General features: G+C 43.6%; 1 protein-coding gene across 1 annotated transcript in view; it reads left to right on the top strand.

Annotated features, from left to right (window-relative positions):
• FNDC7 (fibronectin type III domain containing 7) overlaps positions 1 to 13,751 on the top strand; it is a 27,818-nt gene extending 14,067 nt beyond the window's left edge. Inside the window, exons 6-12 of the mRNA XM_004689709.1 lie at positions 119 to 373; positions 1,788 to 2,045; positions 2,625 to 2,879; positions 4,590 to 4,844; positions 5,724 to 5,984; positions 9,616 to 9,645; positions 13,683 to 13,751. Coding sequence (XP_004689766.1) covers positions 119 to 373; positions 1,788 to 2,045; positions 2,625 to 2,879; positions 4,590 to 4,844; positions 5,724 to 5,984; positions 9,616 to 9,645; positions 13,683 to 13,714 — 1,346 coding nt within the window. The 3' untranslated portion in view covers positions 13,715 to 13,751. The remainder of the gene's footprint in view (positions 1 to 118; positions 374 to 1,787; positions 2,046 to 2,624; positions 2,880 to 4,589; positions 4,845 to 5,723; positions 5,985 to 9,615; positions 9,646 to 13,682) is intronic.
• Positions 13,752 to 14,551: the final 800 nt, after the last annotated feature.

The raw sequence follows: 14,551 nt of genomic DNA, 5'->3' as shown, positions 1-14,551 counted from the left end.
AATCTGTTACAAAGCTCAGAGGCTGTTTCGGTTGTCTTGAGATTCTGGATAATTTAGAAGTTGCAAAGGAAATCTCAGGAAGGACTCTCACAACTATTTATTGTCTATAATTTTCTAGTTGCTTGTGCACCTGGAAGAGTGACAATTCAAGAAGATCCTCCTGGTCACCTGTCTGTGGCTTGGTCCAGTGTAGATCTGGGAGATTACTACGTGGCCTTTGTGAAGAGTGACGATGGCTTGGAAGTGCACTGTAACACTTCCCTCACCCAATGCAATTTCTTATCTGAATGTGGCTTCACTTATTTTATTAGTGTCTTTGCCTATAACAAGGCGGGCCAGAGTCCTTTGGGGGATGTGTTCAATTACACCACAGGCAAGTCAACCTTACCTTTTAAAGTGTTCTCAGTTCACTTATCTCAGCAGCAGAATGAAACCCAGATGGTACTTAGTGACTTCCAGGGCTACTTGGGGGTCGTTCTCACATCAGACATGAAAAGTCACTTTTATCTCTCACCTTCTTTCTAGACTAGGAAATTTTGGCTTCATGGGCTCAGTCATTACAAAAATGCAAGGTTTTGGAGTGAAAAGAGGTAAAAGAAAGTTATTCAGCCTGCTCTAAAAAATCAAACCCTCTACCAGAATTGCTCAGCATTTGGCCCAACGTTAGATGAGAAAAGGTCCTACTTCTCAGCGGTCATTCATTCCCCTATACCAGGAGTCAAAGATGCTGTGGGGTGCGAAGGACCTTGGAGTATGACTTCTTGACCAGTAAAAAAGAGATAATGATATCTAATTGTAGGTTCCTCAGTATTCTGCAAAATGGAACAAATAATAATGAGAACATGAGTATGAAAAGTTCTTTGTGGGTAGTAAAACCCAATGCAAGGTATTTGTATTATCATAATTATTAATATTGTTCTCCACCACTAGCCCGGATTTTTGAGGGCAGGGATCATGTTTTCTTTATCTTCATCATCCTCAGTGTTTATCATAGAGTAATGAACAGATAGGAGGTGCTCAAGTTTTAGAGGATGAATGAAGTGAGCCATTTGAAGTTAACTAATTACATTTACAAGAATACTACCACATAATATGTAAGTAACAATGCTAGTCAGGTTACAATACATTTTGCCAGATTGAGGAAATCATAATTTGTGCCTTTGGAATTTGGAGTAAGAAAGTCTCAAGAGTGCAGGGGACCTTCTAGAGACAACAGCTTTAAACTTAGTCTTCAAGGATGGGATACAATGTAGGTGGGCAAGAACATCCCAGAAAAACAAGAAGCTGAGTTAGACATCTGTCAGAAAATTCTGACAGATCCATGATCCATGGAGGGTTTTTTATGTTGAGTCTTTCCTAAGAATTTCTACTACAATGATTCTGCCTTGTTTTATCTGGTTTAGTGTCTTAAAGACTGGTAGGCTCTGAAAGTTAGAGTATGATTTTGTCAGACAGGAGAAGGGAAATGCATTCCAGTAGTGGGCAGCCATCTTCAAAGTGTAAGGAAGTGAGGGCACCAGTGGGGTGGGGAATCAAGGAGTCTGCTGTGATGGGGGTGGGGAGGCTGTAGCTGAATATGTAGACTGGATATACTTTGCACTGACCTTGAATATCATGCATAAAGGATCTATCCCCATGTAGTGTCAAGCCAAGATCAGAGCTTAGCAGACGTGTGGGAGGTTCTTAATAATTTAGGAGGGCAATGAGAGGCTATGAGCACTGGGGGGTCAGGCAGGGCCTGGTGCCCATTCTGGCTGACCTCTGTTTTCTCTCTGTTCTGCTTTCAGCTCCCTGCTGTCCAAGCGACATTAACCCCATCTTGATATCCAGTGACAGAGTAGAGATGGTTTGGTCTCCTGTGCGTGGTGCTGAACTTTACCAAACCAGGGCTGTAGATGGGTTTAGCATGGTTGAGTGCAAGGACACAGCTCCTGCCTGCACCCTCTCCGCTCTGGAGTGTGACACCAAGTACAACATCACAGTGTATTCCTTCAGCGAGGTCCGGGGCAGCAACACTTCCTGTTCTTCCCAAGCCATAACCACAGGTACATGGCAACCATTTTTTCTCTGAGTGATGTCTGATGGTTCATCCCAGTTGTGTCCCTCATGATGGACACTCAACAAGACTTACAAAAAGGCTAAGTTCCCTTAGCCACACTCTTTGCAGGGAATCGTTAGACCCTCTGCCTTAGTAAGGAGAGGTGGAGGAGGAGATGAAAAGGGAAAGCGGGGACAAGAAAACCAAAGAGGGGATGACTGGGGAAGAGTGGAGGGTTTTACCACTGGTTTCCTTGGCCATTCATTCCTGCCTACCTTCTGGAGGCCTGCCATGAAGGCCATGAAGATTAAGGTCATGGGTGTTCTGCTTTCAGCAGAAGTATTTTTGCTTTTGGAATTCAAAACACTCCTTTACATTTTCATAAATCTGATGCTATGGGAACACCCTATCACCGGTCAGTGGCAACAGATTTTCACAAAGTTTTCATGAACTTGGCCTCCATGCCTGAAACAGTTGAAAGTAATAGTGTCACTTGGAGTGGGGTTGAGGAGGGGTCAGTTTTAGCTCAAAAGGTACTTGTGATACTTGTGGCTATTTCAGATAATCATGTAAAAACTCTTATTAGCTCCTTGCAGTCCTGAAATAAAAAATGTTTCCAAGGATGCCTTCTCCGTGATTAACGTGCACTGGCGAGCCACTAATGAGGAGGCCACTTACACCGTGACTGCTGAGGGGGAGAAGGGGCTGTTCCGATGCAGCAGCTCCGGGGAGTCCTGCGCCATGGGGGGCTTGCCCTGTGGCTCTGTGTTCTCTGTCACCGCAGTGGCCGAAACTCAGGCGGGGAGGAGCCCGCCCAGCTACAGCGTGCCCCTCGAAACAGGTATGTGGGTCTCGCACTGCGCACTGCCTTCAGTGGGGTTCCTAGGAATTGTTTTCAGACTTGAACTTTCTGATTCAATCTACCCTGCGTGTGATATAAAATACTTTTTTTTTTAAAAGAGGGAGCTTTTTTTTTTTTTTTTAAAGATTTATTTATTTGTACATACAGAGCTGGGGTACAGGCCAGAGGCTCAGGGGTGGCGAGAGGCTTCACTAGAGACAGAGTGGGGAGCAGAACAGGCAGATCGACGAAGTACACTGCTGAGGGGAGCAGCAGGCGGGTCAGGAGAGGTCTGCCGCGCCATGTGGTCACCTCCGGGGCAGGCGGGGATTGAACTCATGCGGAAGTGGCTTTAGCTTCATCAGTGCTGTGCTTTAAGCACTGAGCCACCAGGGAGGGCCCGATATAAAATACTTTTAACTAAGAGACATGTCCGAGCCCTAGTCTTCAAAACGTTCACCATTTGGACACATAATTCTGTGGAAACATCAGAGGCCCCAATGGCCTCATAAACTAGTATCAAAGGAGAGATACATTGACAGCAAAAACATTTATGTGAATTCACATTCCCCCCATGACACACACACTATGCAGACTACTAAAAAGTGGCCACGTAGCCTGTTTTTTTATTTATTCCTTTGGCTCAACTCTTTGAAATTTTTCTCTGAAACATGTTTCTTGAATTTCAGTTTCCTAATTGATTAAAGGAGAATAATGTTCTCATTGGGTGGTTTGGGTATTCAGTTAATTAGTGCTGCAAGGCACTTAGCATAGTGCCTGGTGCATAGTAAGAGGTTTGTGAAAGAGATGGATTGTGGCTTTGTAAGCAAATGTGAAGGGAATTTAGGAAAGTACTTAAAGTCTTCAGACATTATTTTTTCTTCTGTGCACAATGATAGATGGCCTAGACTATTAGAGCTGAAACAAAAGCAACAGTTTAGAGATAGTACCAAATGTACTGGAAGATTCTAAATATCTTAAATTCTGTATAATGGGCCCCTGAAAATTTGAGACTTGGTTGTGATATTCTTAGGAGGATAAAAATATTTCAAGCCCCTATATTAATTATGTACTATGAGATATGTGGAAAAGGCAAGACATTTAGTTGCAATTACTAGGAAATCTTATATTGGGAGAAGTGAATGCAAATATAGCTTTGAAATTTGCAACTGGAGTTTTTTAAGTTGGAGGACAACAAAGGACTTTTTTTTTCCCATTGAAGATCTGGATTGTAGGCCAGAGGGCCTCTGGTAAGAGTATTCACCAGAGACACCAGAGACAGAGTGGGGAAGAGGGAACAGAACAGGTGGATCTGCTGAAATATATTGCTAAGAGGAACAGTAGGTGGGTTAGCTCCCTGGCTTGAGATAAAATTCAGGCTTTAGTGGTTATACCACTGAGACTTAACCCCTAGGACACCAAGGAGGTCCCAAATAATTTATTTTTTATTCTGAAAAAAAAAAAAAAAGAAAAGAAATGGTGAGGGGAGCCTCACATTACCAACAGGTAGTTAATGCCCCAAATTCTTGGGGAAAGCATCACTATATACAGTTGCTGTTAGAGTGGTGTGTCAGAGGGAATGAGATCATGCTTAATAAGAGGTAAGTTTGGTTAATACTTGGGGATTCGAAAACTTTAGGATATTGTATGAAACAGCAAAATAAATAAATGAAATAAATCATTAAATCTTTCTGTCTCTTCACATTGAAGTGCCTTGCTGTCCAGCTGGTCTGACAGTCACGCAGGTCACCCAATCAGTAATCAATGTGAGCTGGACCGTTGGTACAGGGGCCCAAACCTATGTGACCGACCTGGAGTCACACATTGGACAGTCCAAGTGTCACACCCGGCAAAACCACTGCCTCCTGGGATGCATCGCGTGTGGCGTCAATTACACAGTGGCATTGAAAGCAATTAGTGCCACTGGCTTGACTGCGGGCTGCGCCTACCAAGGTTACTCCTCCAGTAGGTGAATTCTGAACTCCTGCTCCCCTCTTATAACTGGCAACTCCAGACGAGCCTTCCTTCTCACCTAAAAAGATGTTGCCTTTACCCCAGCTCATATATATATGTATTCAGATTACTTTCTAAAATATTTAGTTTCCTCTTAGAACCTCAATACCTTGGAGGTCTCTGTTGGTGGTTGGTGAATTAACTCCGCTAATAGCAAGGTCCAGGTATACTTTCTCTGAAAAGGGAAAAGTTTATATAAGATCTTGCTGCTGGCAGCAGAGAGTAACATAGTCTGCAGAGTTTCTAGAAAGCACTGAGATTGCCCTTCTATTTGACTTGCATTTTTATCTCTTTGTTGTCTTTATGCTACTCTCTCTGTCTTCTAAGCCACTCCAGCTCTTTTTATGGATTTGTCTCTCAACAGGCTAAAAAGGCACTGTCTTTTGACCACATTGTGTATCTTGTTCACAAAGAAACCACTAGGGAATAGGAGGGGAAGGTAGATATAAGGGTTAGCAAATAAGATTTCTCTTATAAGCTCCTAATCCTCTGAAGTAGCTGCTTGGAACTCTGTTTTAAGAGAAGAAAAAAAGCAAAATTCCTGAGGATGCCCTCCCAGGCTCCATGGGAAAGAGTTCAGTGGTCAGCTAGCTAATGTGTGCCCTGGGTCTTGGGGTGGGAGTGTTCAAATAGAATTTTTGCCACCCCATGAGCAGTAGAGCATTTTGGCTTCCTACCTACGAAAAGAACTTGAGTATCCCTTCAGCTCTTGCTCCAGTCCTATTTAGAAATGGTTCCTCTCAGTGTCTCCCCTCGGTAGTAAGGCCATGGCTGTGTGCTGGTGGCCAGGTGTGTTGAAGTGATTTTGTTTCTGTGTTTTTTGCCCTGTAGGTGCCTGCTGCCCTTTGGGGGTGAAGTTATATCGGCTGGGCCCTAATGGCATCAGAATCTACTGGCAAGCTTCCAGGGGCTCAGCCAATTACAGCACTGACCTCTCTGGTTCCAAGGGTGTTTTCACATGCACCCCAAGTGCTGGCCTCAGTTTCTGTGATATCACTGAGATTCCCTGTGGAGATGTATATACTGTGATGGTCTCACCAGTTGCCGAGTCGGGACTGAAGCTTACTTTCTGCCCAAAAAAAATATATTCAGGTAAAAGAAAACACGAATCCTTTTTTTTTTTTTTTAATGAAACTTCATTTAACACTAGGCCGAACTGTGAATTAAAAGTCAGGGAAATAATATTGATTTGCTATGTAGGTGGGACAAAGCGGGTGTGACAGTTCTGCAGGCAGATTCTGTCAATGAGGACTCCATCTTTGGGACTGGGATATTTTTCATAAATTGATTTGGAGAAATGACTCTCCTTCTGCTTCCTTTTATTCTTCTTCAGAAAAAGGACCAGATGTTGCAGTATAAATTGTAAATTCTAAATGATTTCTTTGCTTTGAGATTTTAATGTAGAGAGCACAATAGACACCCTGGAGTGTTAGCAATTAAGAGACTTGACCTTTATTTGCACAGATTTGCTGCTTATGACTGAGGAAGAGCTAGAAGATCAGAAAAAAATGTGAATTTATAAATCATAAGCTATGTTTGGAAATAAGGGTAGACAGACAATCTGGGATGACAAAACATGCTTGTCAGTAACTGCCATCTCACAGAACTGGCAGGAAAACAGCAATTCTCCTGCTCTGTATTCCAGTGCCTTCTGTTACCTTGCCCAAGGCATTGTCATCTATTTTTCATACATTTCTCAAAATTTTTTTAAAAAGAGAGCCCTGAACTTTGCAAATGAATGCATGCAAAGGAATAAATATTGATTCAGAATCTCTTACTGGCACCAGAATCTAAAATTTACAAATATTTGACTTGAAGATTCAAGAAGGTTCCTGGTGTGAGCCAAACCAGTCAGTCCCTCACGAGGAGGTCTGTCCTTGCTGGTCATGCTCTCATTCCTTGCTTTTTCATTATCTTGTCCACAGGACAAGCTGGCCCAAAGCATGACCTCTAGGAAGGGACAGCATAAGGGTGGGGTGAGGCTGAGCTTTTGGGAGACAGTTTGATAACAATTTTGCGTGATAGTTGCATAATATTACGATTTGTTAAGTGTTTGCACATTCAATGTCTCATTGAATGCTCAAATAACTCTTTGATGTAGGTTCAGTAGATTTTATTATCTCAATTAAAAAATGAAAAACCCAAGGCTCAGAAGCTTCCAAATCCCCCATGACCAACTCTTCTTCTAACCTCTAAGTCCATATTCAAGTGACACTTCTACCTGCAAGAGCCCCATATCAACTCAAGGTTAAAAGGAACTCCTAGTGTTCTAAGTTCTGATCTTCCTCCCATCTTTGTTTTGGTAAAAAACTGAAAATCCTGCATCCCTCTGTCTTGCTGTCCATCTCTTAGTAGTTCCCACATCCTCGCCTGCTCACTGTGCGACAGTCTGTAAGTCCAGCTTCACAGCTTCATCCCTGCAGCTGCTTCTCTTCTCAGTCTCTTTCCACCTCTCCCAGGTCACTGCACTCCTGCCTTCTGCTGTCACCGAGTCTTCTCACTGATGACCACACTGCTCAGTCCAGGAAGCTAACCTGATTGAGTTACTCTTATGCTTCACGAGCCTCCATTTTTCATGCCCCACAGGATAAAATTCAATCCTCTGAGCACTGTATCAGGGTCCTGCTAGGGAAAAAGGAAATCCTGAATAAACGCCACAAATAGGTTTTTTGGACCCCACCACCACCCCAGACCAAGGAGATCCAAGACACAAAGGATGTGTGTTTTATACTTCACAGCACATCTCAGTTCGGGCTAGCCACATTTGAGGTGCTCAACAGCTACAAGTGGGAGTGATTACTGCATTGGACAGTGCAATTCTAGGCTCATCCCACAACACACCTCCTCCAGGATTCTGTACTCTAGTCACCCGACATCATTCACATACACCTGCCCTGGCCCCGCACACACCATCATGGTTGGACCTAGGAGTGTGGACGGCACCAGGCGAATACAGCCAGTCCTGCAGGTTGGATGGGCACCCCCCGCCCCCCACCAGGCCACCTCACACTTCTACGCTGCCACCACGGCTCTCTTCTCTTTGCTGGGAACCCACCCACTTCCAGGGAAACTCTACCTAGCTCCAAGTCCCCTCTGTGAAGTCTTCTCCAATTCCCATAGGCTGAGTGAGTCCTCCCTCCCTTCTGACCCAGCATCACCCTTATCTTTCCCACGCCATACTACTACTAGAAGTCGGGTGTGTGTTATTTCTAATGAATGGTAATGTCTCACATTCTCAGTACTGAGACATGACTATTGACTAATATATTTAAAATTTTAAAAAGAATAAATACACGAGTTTACATGTTTGTCTGTAATCATAGTCAGTAAATGAGACAGATATTTTGTTATTTCTTCTGCCCTATATCCACATTCAACCCTTGGAGGGGGATTTATCTGGTGGTCCATTACCACCAGAGGCCCTGGCAGTGAGGGCTGTAACTCCCTTGGGTGGGGTGCTATCTCATGCCTGCAGCATTTCATCTTAGTAAGGATTGGGTATGTAGACTCAAGTCAGGAACCCCACCTCTGCTCAGCGTCTTAGTAAAAACCATGCCTTTGGGGGAGTTTTATTTATTTATTTTTATTAAAAAGTTTATTTTTACATCATTTTGTACATTTTTTTTTCATCTCAATTGTAATCCCCACGGGTTTCCCATCACCAAATCACTCCTGTGCCACCACCATAGTCCCATGCATTTCCCTCCCTTCCCTCCCCCCCGTTTTTGATCCCATTCCCCACTCCACCCCCACAGAATGTCTCTGGTCTATGGTTGTTCATTATTTTTGTTATTTTCTCGCCTGGTCCATTATACTCCTGCTATGAGTGAGACCATCCGGTATTTTTCTTTCTCTTTCTGGCTTATCTCACTAAGCATGATCTTTTCCAGCTCCATCCAAGTTGCTGCAAAAGACATGTGTTTCTCTTTTTTGGTTGCTGAGTAATATTCCATTGTATATATGTACCACATCTTTTTTATCCAGTCATCTACTTTTGGGCATTTGGGCTGCTTCCATGTTTTTCCAATTGTAAATAAAGCAGCAATAAACATGGGGGTACAAGTATCTTTTTCAATCAGTGTTTTTGTGTCTTTTGGGTAGATACCTAGGAGTGGGATTGCTGGGTCATAGGGAAGCTCCATGTTTAGCAGTTTGAGGAACCTCCAAACAGTTTTCCATAGTGGTTGTACTAGTTTGCATTCCCACCAGCAATGCAGGAGAGTTCCTTTTTCTCCACATCCTCGCCAACATTTGTTGTTGCTAGTTGTTTGAAGATGTGCCATTCTCACTGGGGTGAGGTGGTATCTCATTGTGGTTTTAATTTGCATGGGGGAGTTTTATTTTAATGTTTTTTTTTTTTCAATATCAGTGATACCTAACTGGGTTAATTAAGATGACACATTGTTAATGATAATAATTACCAATTTTTATTGTTTTGTGATGAATAACTATTCTAAGGGCTTTACATGTGTTAACTCAACTCTAACAACCCTATGAGATTGGGATTCTTATTCTTACGACTTTACAGATAAACTGAGATGCAAAAAAGTGAAGTGACTTGCCCAAGGTCTATTGCTAGTAGGTATCTCTTTTGATATTACCCAAGCTGGTTATTATGTTTGTTGGGCTTCACTCTTCTGTTTTTCTTTCTTTAGTTATATCTTTACCACCTTCAGTATGTCATTATACATATTTTAAATGTTTACATTTTGATTTTTTACAGTAACCTGTTCTGGAAGTACACTTGGAATGGGTAAGTCATTTTTTCTCAAGGGTAGCATAGAAGGGAATTTTTGTTGTTATATTTCATGTTATTATTATTATTTTATTTTATTTTACTTCATGTTATTATTTTTAAAAATACTTCTCTGCAGAAGAACTGGGGTGTAGGCCACAGGTACAGGGTGGTGAGAAGATTCACCAGAGACCAAGTGGGCAGTGGAACAGGTAGATCTATGAAGCACATTACTGAGGGGAGCAGCGGGGAGACAGGAGAGGTCTGCTGTGCCATGTGGGTCAGCTTCCTGACCGGGGATTGAACTCAGATCAAAGTGATGATAGCACTGAGACTTAACCCCTAGGCTAGCAGGTCTTGTTGTTGCATTCTTAGACTTAATGAAGCCATGCCAAAGCTGACTCTTCAATTAGTCAGAAAGGCAAATTCTTTCTTTTTGTGACACAGGGGTTCTTGTTCTCTTCTGTAATTTCTCCCCTGTTAGCTGCCTCTGTTTTTGGAATGAATTCCTTTTGACTCTAGAGTCCTTTCCACCATCTAGAGTTGCTCAGGAAAATGTAAATATTCAGAGAGAGCCACTTCACCCTCACTTCAGAGAGTGTTTCCCAGTCCTGTTCACCATCTGATGCCTGGACTCTCTCCCCAGGAAGTCTGATTTAACTAGCTTCAGGAAAAATCTGGGCATCAGGATTTTTGACCATTCTTTAGATGCTTCTGTAGCTAAGACCGAGAACAGCTGCTTTCTAGCAGTTGGTCTTTCTCAAGCATTAAGTGCACACAGGTCACCTGGGGCTTTATTGACACCAGATTCTGATTTGGTGAATGTGGGCAGGGCCTGAGATTTTGCACTTCTAACAGGGTCTAAGTGTTGCTGGTGACATCACTGCTGTCTGACCACACCTTTAGTGGCTGGGTTAGAGGGAAACTGCTGGCAGCCTTCAGGAAGCCAGGATGTCTGTTTTCAGTTTGCAGGGGTAGAGATCAAGCAGAAAAGGGACACGGAAAGGGGAAATTATCCTCACTACCTTCTCAGACTTGCTCAGGCTAATCTTGCCTACGCTCTGGGTACCCAGTAGGGTCTATTCTTGGTCTGGGTTGCAGAGATGACTCACAGTTTGTGACCAGGAGGAATGCTCACCATGCTTTTTTTTTAAACTTTTTTTTTTTTTTTATCCAGGTAGCATTGGTTTATTGATTGTATATGCTTTAGGGGAACAGGTTCACACCTCTTCAGATGGATGTGATCACATACTGTTACAGGGCACCCCAAATCTGTTTCAGGACAGGGGAGAGAGGGGCACCCCTGAAGCCTCCAAACCTGCCTGCTCTAAGTGGGTTCTGCCATCCACCACAACAAGACAAAACGTATAAAACTTTAATGAAAAGGGACTTTAATACAGTGAATATACAATATGGAACACAAAGAATATAATTTCAAAATCAAACACCTGAAGTGACCCATCCCCTCATCTACTCAAAAGGGATTGGCCCAAAGCAAGGCCTGAAAGCTGCCACTAGACTAAAGCACCTTCTGGCCCTGAGCCATGGAAAAGGGTCAGAAATGGCCAGACAAATTTGAGAGCAAAAGAGCAACATCAAAATCAATATAAACACTGCCATAGTCAGCTCCCTACAGGTCTCTCATCCACATCTGCCTTAACCAGTCCAGGGTCAGGAGACAAGCATGGCTTCTTCCTCACAGACTTGCTGCTCCATGTGGCTTCCTCAGGTCTCCTCCTTGTTTTCCACCCAGCTTCATTCTCTTCCTCTTCTCCCTTTCTTCTCTTCTTTTTCTCTGCTCAGCTCCATCCTCCTGGGTGGGGCAGGGAACCTGGAACTTCCCCCTTTCCTAGGGACCCCCTGTTACAATACCACCCACCACAATAGCACCTCCACCTTCGGCCACTCGTCCCCTCCTGCTTTGTTTCCTACCTTCCTCCTCTTCTGGTAAACTCAATTCTGTAGTCATGATTCTAGGCCTTGTTTTGTCTCCTCCTTTGTTTCGTTTCTTTATATTCCATGTGTGGAGGACATAGTATTTGTCTTTTTCCTCCTGACCTATTTCACTTAGCATTATCTCCCCCCCCCCCCCAGCTCCACCGATATTGTCGCAAATTAGCCCTCTTTTAAGGTTCTGCTTGCTTCAGGGCCTTGGGAAAAGTCCCAAGGGATATTATCAACCCCAAATTAAACAAGATGGACCCCCCCCAGAGTCAGACATGGTTGACTTCAGAGTGTGTGCATGGAAATGAAGTCTTCCTACCAGTAAACCCCCAGGTCAAAGCTGGTCCAGCTAACACTCCCACTGGCAGGGGCTGGGTCCAGAGTTTCTCTTCACTGACTGTTTTGAGCACAGTAGGACACAGGCTTTCCAGTTCTACTCCATATGCAGGGTTGAAATAAGCACAATCCCTATGAATTTTTAATGTTTTTTTGTTCCTGTTAACTAAGGGAAAACAGGGCTAGCTTATTAAAACTGTGAAGAAACTTCTCAGTTTTATAAAAAAAATTGCTTTAAAACTCCCTAAGTATTGGAGATCATAAGCCCCGGTCTCCAGGGAAATGTGCGTGGCCCTCAGTCTGCATTCTTAAACCCTATTTCCAGTATCGATGACTTTTAATTCATGTTCCCCTGAGCGATGGAGAGGTGGTATAAGAATCTTGGGAGGCCCCCAGGAGGAGGAGTGGTATATTTATGTTGGTTTTCTTTAGGAAAGAGTTTCAATGATTTTTTTTTTTTAAGTTTGAAAAACATTACTCTTAGACCTGGTTACTGTTAAAAGACAAACTAAGGCTTATACAGAAGTTTAATTTAGTTGAGCAAAAACCAGCTCAAATCAGGCAGCAGAACTTAAATCCCACCTAGCAGAGAGAATGAAATCTGAGGAGTTGTGCAAAACAGACACTTTTATAGGCAAAAGGGAGCAGTGACAGATGAGTTATTCAGGGCAAAAAGTGAGTTGTTATTGCACGGTTACTTTCCTTTAGGGGAGAGCAGGGGTCTTTCAGGTGAATTACCTAACTGGAGCTGACCAGGCAGTTCCTGAGTCATGAGTTTAAGGTTCCATTTCTGGGAGAGCTGAAACTAAGTAAGTGACATGGGGCTTAGCAGAAATGATTTCCTTTTGGATCTGTTGTCTGGTTTTTAACTACTCCTCTGTTTCACCAGAAGCTGTACAAAGTGCACACTGTTAGGCCACACCCTGGTTTGCTCAATCTGCAGGTAGTTGATGTGGGTATGTGTGTATTCAAGTTTGAGAAACACTGCTTAAGTAATAGTTCTCAAACTTTGACCACAGTTTCCAGCTTGTCGTCAAAGATGCTGTGGCACGTCTCCAGAGACACGCTAAGAGAGGAGTCGTGAAGCAGGTTTGCGAGGCATGACCCTGCTGTCCAGTGAACAGCCCTCTTGCTGTTTATTTAGTAATACTGAACAAGCATGGCTGATTATGTGACAGTGGCAGGAGAAACAGAGTCCAGGGGAAACAAAGGACACTCATTTTCATCAAAGGGTATCAATTATAGAGAAAACAGGACGGACATGTTGGCTGCATGTCCAGGAGAACTTCCTGTGCAGGTGCTTGCTGTAATTTTTTAGCTATTCCCAGACCGCCTTGAACCCTGACCACACAATCAGTCAACAGTTACATAGGCGTCCTGGCCACCTCGTGATGTGGGTCATTGTCTCAGGGCAGTCATGCGGGAGCGCCTTGTCCAATGGTTCACACACAAAGTTGCCTAGAGAGGCCGTGCACACAGGTGCAGAGGCCCCAGGTAGAAGAGAGCCCACGAAACTCCAGAAGAGCTAGGAAAGAACACACAGGTACAGGCATGTTGCTTCTCTGGTTCTGCTAGGTTCCCAGGGCCTGTTGGTCAGTTTCTTCTCACCCATCAAACAGTTCAGTCTCTTAATTTCCTGTTTCCGTGCTGTAACATGTTGCAAAAATAGCATTTCAAATCAAAATGCTAATGGAAAGCTCAGAGACATTTAAAGTCTTTAGAAAGCGAGCCTGCATCTTTAATGTATCCTGTGGTCACTTCCTTGCCCTTTCCAGTGATTTACAGAGGGAAGAGAAATGCTGAATGACATAGTGAACCGTGCATAAACCCAGAGACTTGAACTAGTAAGTAACTGAAATGGAAGCAATATGATTGAAAGGCAAAGTTTTTTGTCTTTATTTTAAAGAATATTCTTCCCATATCTTTTGCAGTTTTCTCAATTGCTAGTATGATTAGAGATGGAAGAGATCTAATAGAATACCAAATGCCTGTAGGATAGCACAAACCCTTCCAGCTTTTCAATGAACAGCTCTTGACAGCAACGTAAGGTGTGCCCTCACCTGCAAGGACTTCAAGATCTTCAGTGGAGGGGATTCCATGGAACAAAGGATCCAGAAAATCCTTGGAAGGTTGCCAGAGTGAGACAGATCACAGAGTCCTGGAAATGTCAAAGGTCTGCGTAGCAGAACTTCTTCCTGAGATTTCACACCCAGACACACCAGACTTTAACAAATCCATTTCCAGACCTTCTTCTAACCATGTATGGGCTAGAAACACTCCATTGCAGAGAAGTCTAAATCAAGTCACCCAGGGCATCACCCTGGGGCAGACCTCCGCCAGGACTTCGGCAGAGGCTGGTCGGTGTCCGCTGCCAGCACAAACACCCTCGTCTCTAGTCAGGAGGAGTCTGTGCTGCCTGCAGGGTGCTCAGAGTCAAAGTAGCATGTGATGTGACCTCCGAATGAGCATCTGGGAAAGCAAACTGCTGGCCTGTTGCATGATTTTGATTTGGTAAGATCATTGGGTACAGGAGCAATAGCGCACAGCCTCAAATTGGCCGGTTGACATGCCGGTAGGGACATATTGATGGGGGAGCCCATCAGTCTTATGGACTATCTCCCCTTTCACACTGTAGCTGCTTTTG

Source organism: Condylura cristata, unplaced genomic scaffold (assembly GCF_000260355.1).
Source record: "Condylura cristata isolate star-nosed mole 26May11 unplaced genomic scaffold, ConCri1.0 scaffold00026, whole genome shotgun sequence".
In the NCBI taxonomy this organism is placed as follows: Eukaryota; Metazoa; Chordata; class Mammalia; order Eulipotyphla; family Talpidae; genus Condylura; species Condylura cristata.
The sequence above is the reverse complement of the archived record's forward strand: the minus strand, read 5'-3'. Positions and strand labels throughout refer to the sequence as shown.